A 4,795-nucleotide genomic window follows, 5' to 3' on the forward strand; every position below is an offset into this window, starting at 1 on the left:
TGACAGGAAAGAAACACTCAAGGTTTCTGGCAATGTATCCTGTGTAAAACAAAACAAATCAACACAAAAACACATTCGGAAGGAAACATGCTCTTCTTTTAATCACCTGTTGTTTCAGATTATGTTTTGTGCCCTCCAGACATTCAGGCTAATAATGGAGATTTAACCTTCTTGGTAAATCACAGCAAACCAGCATAACAATGGACTGCTTTTTAAAAATTAACAATGACTGCTTTTTTAAAAAAGTAACTTTTGAAGGAGAAAGTGTACCTCCCCCAAAAGTTACAGTCCGTGATTACAGCTTACTATTCTGTGCTCTTATTAAAATTCTTGTAACCAAATATGAGTATTTGTAGCAAAGTACCTTTTACCTGTTGATTTAAAAAGGAGTTGATAGGATCCAGTTTATGGTGTCCTGTTTGCATAATGCATTAAGTGTTAGGGAAGGATGTTTGAAAGCATCCTCATGATAGATATATACATTCTTAAACTTTACTCCTAAAGAGTAGAACCAATGCTTAAATGATAATCGGGGTTTGTTTTTTTTTTTTTTTTCAGATAAATGTATGACTGGATCCAAACTTAAGATTTTGCAAAGATCACAAGGTATTGCACGTAAAGAAAACTGAATTCTACTTTTCTTGCTAAATAGGCACCAGTTAATGGAATGTTAACTCACTTTTTCCTAATGCCGTAGACATCGATTCACTACGCAATAACCATTAACTTCGGGAAATGAATTCCCAAATTACCCACCTCTGCGGGGAGAGTCGGACTTCTTGTTGTCAGGTCTGGCAAAGTCCATTTTCACATAGGTGTCGTCGTCGTCGTCGTCGTCGTCAGGATCCTCTCGCCCCGGGGGTCTCGGCACCGGGCGGCGCGGCGGCGGTGGGGGGGCGACCGCTGCGGCCCCGTTCTCACCGCCGGCTAGGTCTGCAGATGGGCTGGGGGCTCTCAGGTTCGAGCCACCGGCCACGTTTGGGGCTCCCCTGACCGCTTCGGCAGCGGCCGCGGCGCCAGCAACAGGTTGGAACCAGCGGGCGGAGGCGGAGTTAAAGCCATCGGCGGCCTCCAAGCCCCTGGCGGCTGCCCCGATGCCCGGGGCCACGACGAGGGCTGAGGCAGCGGCAAACGCCTGGCTCAAGGCTAAGGCGGGCGCAGCTGCTGAAGCAGCAGCGGCCGCGGCCAAGGGGCTGGAGAGGTCTCTCTCGAGGCTGTCCGTTGAGAAAGCCGAGACCGCGGCCCTGGCTGACCCAAAGGAACTTTGCGAACGGCTTTGCGGGCGTCTTGGCTCTGGCTGTTGTTCTTCCTGCAGCAGCCTGGCTACAGGGGGTGGCTCGGAACAGCGGCCGGGGGAGAGCGTAATGTCCATACAGCACTCTGAAAATGGGTCGACCACATAGATGCGACCTGTTTCGGCATCATAGCGAATGGCCCTGTCACCAAAAGGCATGGCCGGTGTCATTGCTGGATTGAAAATCACTTCAATGTAGTCACCCTCTTCCTCATTCGCACTGCCACCTGCAGTGTTGGGAGGAAGAGGCACAAGTGGCCACCTAGCACCTTCCAGATAAAAGGGGTTGGCACCTGGAATGGCTCTTAAAAGATTCGAGAGCCTGTGTGCTGGGTTTGGAAATGGCAGTCCGAACTCAACATTTACATAGTTAGAAAATGCTGACGCTCTGGGGCCAACAATGATGCCCCACGAACCTGGCAGTCCGTGAATAAAGGGGGCTGGCGCATTGCTCTCTCTCTTCGTGAAGTCAATGTTGATGTAGTCATGAGAGCTGTCAGTTCCTTTCTGTTCACGTGTGGGCTTTTGTGATTTTGGCTTGATTTTATTTCCTTTTGTGATGAGAGAGAGACTGTTAGGTCTGTTAGCCATGTTCTGGGGGGGGTCGTCATCTGAAGGCTTTGTCGGTGACGCCCCATCTCCACGCTTTGAGAATGACCCCTCAGCTGAAGGCTTTGAAACTGCATCTTTGGGGCCTCCGCTGGATGAGGCTTCCTTGTCTAGGCCCTTCCCTGGGAACTTTCCAGGTAACATTGGTACATACTCACTGTGGTCACTCTGTCCCAGTGGGGAGCCCTGAAAAGGGTTTGGCAAGGAAATGTAAGAGCTCCAATTTTTAGAGGAAGAGCCACCCTGAGGATTTGGGGGTTTTTTTGGAATTGCACCGGCTCCAGGAGCCATAAACATATAGTCACTCTCACTGTCATTGTCCTTTGACTCATCCTCCTTTTCAGGATCTGCCTCTTTTGGGGGACTTGGGGCAGGTGGTGGGCTCACTCTGGGAAACATCATCATGTACCCTCTTGAATCTTCAAAAGGTGATCGAGAGTGGTGCATTTTTGAAGGAGCGAAGTTTTGAGGAGCCATTGCCATATAATCACTGGAGCTTGGGAGAGGGGCAGCCACCCCCGGCCTCATTGGCACGTAAGGGTCATCCTCATCTTCGTCAAAAGCTCTGGCTCTGTGGGGCCCCTGAGCTGCACCTTCCGGAGTCTCTAAGTCTTTGACCTCCTTGGCCTCTTTGCGTTCTTTTGGGGTTCCCCTGTCAGCGCAAAAGTAAAGTCGGAACCTTCCCCCAGACTTCCCTTTGCCACCAGTTGCTCCAGCCGGTGGAGGTGGAGGGGGTGGCACGTGCTGCTTGCTTTGAGTTAATTTGCCAAAGTAGGACCTTTTCTTCAGAGATTTTCCAGGCTCACCATTGCCCTCGGAGGTTTTCCCACTTCCTGAGCCTTTGCGCCCTCCATGGCTCTCACCCCCGCCTGAGCCATGGCCGTCTCCAGGTCCCCGCCCACCGCCGGAGCCATGTCCACCGCCGCTGGCTCCCTGGCCACTGCCCGAGCCTTGCCCACCTGCAGTGCCCTGGCCATCTCCTGACCGCTGGTTTCCTCCTGCACCCTGGCTCCCTGAGCCCTGGCCACTTGAGCCCTGGCCACCACTGGAGCCCTGACCACCACTTGAGCCCTGGCCACCACTGGAGCCCTGCCCCCCTCCAGAGCACTGGCTTCCTCCTGAACCCTGGCTACTGGAGCCTCGGCCACTGGAGCCCTGGCCACTTCCGGAACCCCCGCCGTTGCCCGAGCCCCATCTGTTCATGGGCATGTAGTCACCTCCGTTTCCTTCCTGAGCTTCTTGGCCTTGGGGACTGTCTTCTTCCCCAGAGTTGCCAGATCCAGAGGCTTCAGGAGACAGGCCAGCTCTGTGGTTCCGGACTTCGGCAGGATGCGGGACACGTACCGGGCTGGGTGGGAGGCGGCGAAAATAGCTGGCAGGCGCTGAAATCGCTCTCCTGGACGTGCGCGCTCTAGGCAGGTGCAGCCTTGCTCGCCTGGAGGTGGGCACGGGTTCGCTGGGTGTCAGGTAGCGCCTGGTGAGGGGCTTCTCATCTTCCCCGTCCCCGATGGCCCTGAGGTGGTAAAACTGCTCAAAGCGGGACCTTCTCAGCCAGCCGCCGGGCTCGCGTGGCACTGTGTCCAGGTGCCTCCTAGCGGACAGCAGGGTTAACAGGTGGGCGCCGATGCTGATGCTGTAGGTGCGGCAGCGGGCTCGGTACTCATCTGCACACAGGGCTCTCATCTTCTCCAGAAACAGCTCGTGCATGTTTTGGGCCACCACACAGTCGTCGACCTGCATCCAGAGCTCCCCGGGGCCGATGACCGTGGACCTGCCGACTTCCAAGAAGAAATACTGCTCCGAGTGCCCGCAGCGACGGATGCTCAAGAGCTGGACGACCACGCTGGCCACTTCGGTGTTCAGCCTCACGAACACCACCTCTTCGTCGGTAAGACAGAGCCGGAACACGCCGCTCAGCTCTTTTCTGTGCCCCAGCCCCCTGGGTTTGACTATTACCTGCCACACATCCTTGTAGAAGGGTGGCTCGGCCGCCGCCGCTGCAGCCGCCGGCCCGGCTGGCTCCCCATCCGGCAGCGCGCCCGGCGTGCCACAGCGGCGGCGCTTGCTCTCGAGGATGAGGCGGCTGAGCAGCAAGTACCAGCTCTCCTGCTCCGACTCGTTCTCGGCCACCAAGGCGAAGTACTCGTCCTGGGTGAAGAGGGCGATGAGGTGTCGGTACTTGGCGTCGGCTCGCTGGCTCACGGAGAAGCACTGGTACAGGGTGATCACGCGCCGCGGCGGGATGAGCGCGGGGACCGCGGCGCCGGAGGCAGCCGCTGCCGCCGCCGCCGCCGCGGCGCGGACACTGTGCCGGAACTTCCTGGCGTTTTCGTAGTATTCCAGCCGAGCCGGGGCGTCGGCTGTCTCGAGTTTGAGCACGAAGTAGCGCCTTTGGCCGTGCTTCTGCTTCCGAAGATAGCCGCGTTTGCAAACCTCGTCCCCGACGGGGAGGTCCTCCTCATCGGACTCCGAGTCTGACCGGGAGCCGGTGGCCGTGGAGAGCCACATGGCTCCCGGACAAGACGACCCGGTCCCAATGAGTGCGGTAGGGGTGCCCGAGGAAAGAAGTGGGGTGGTCGCCACCTCAGAGAGAGCCGCCGCCGTTGCCGCTGCTGCAGCCCTCAGTCTCCTTGTCGCTTGGTCGCGAGCGAAGGAGCCACTCGCCATGGTGATGCACGGTGGTTTTAAGGTGAGCGAGGGGGAGGCGGGGGGGGCTCGGGAAAGGGAGGGCTGGGGAAAGAGGCCGTCTACTCCTGTCCGCCCGCCCCAGCCCCCTCCCTCCTCGGCCCCGCCCCCGCCCACTCCACTCGAGGCGCGCGGCGGCGGGCAAAACAACACGTGACCGCTGCCTCACGCGGCGGTTGCTGCGGCTCCAGCTACCGGTGCAGAGGA

At 57.3% G+C, this 4,795-nt stretch overlaps 1 protein-coding gene across 1 annotated transcript; it reads right to left on the bottom strand.

Annotated features, from left to right (window-relative positions):
• Positions 1-748: 748 nt before the first annotated feature.
• Positions 749-4,570, bottom strand: IRS4 (insulin receptor substrate 4). Its single transcript, XM_045994807.1, has one exon. The coding sequence runs from the start codon at positions 4,568-4,570 to the stop codon at positions 749-751; it is 3,822 nt and encodes a 1,273-aa protein (XP_045850763.1).
• Positions 4,571-4,795: the final 225 nt, after the last annotated feature.

Source organism: Meles meles, chromosome X (assembly GCF_922984935.1).
Source record: "Meles meles chromosome X, mMelMel3.1 paternal haplotype, whole genome shotgun sequence".
Classification (NCBI taxonomy): Eukaryota; Metazoa; Chordata; class Mammalia; order Carnivora; family Mustelidae; genus Meles; species Meles meles.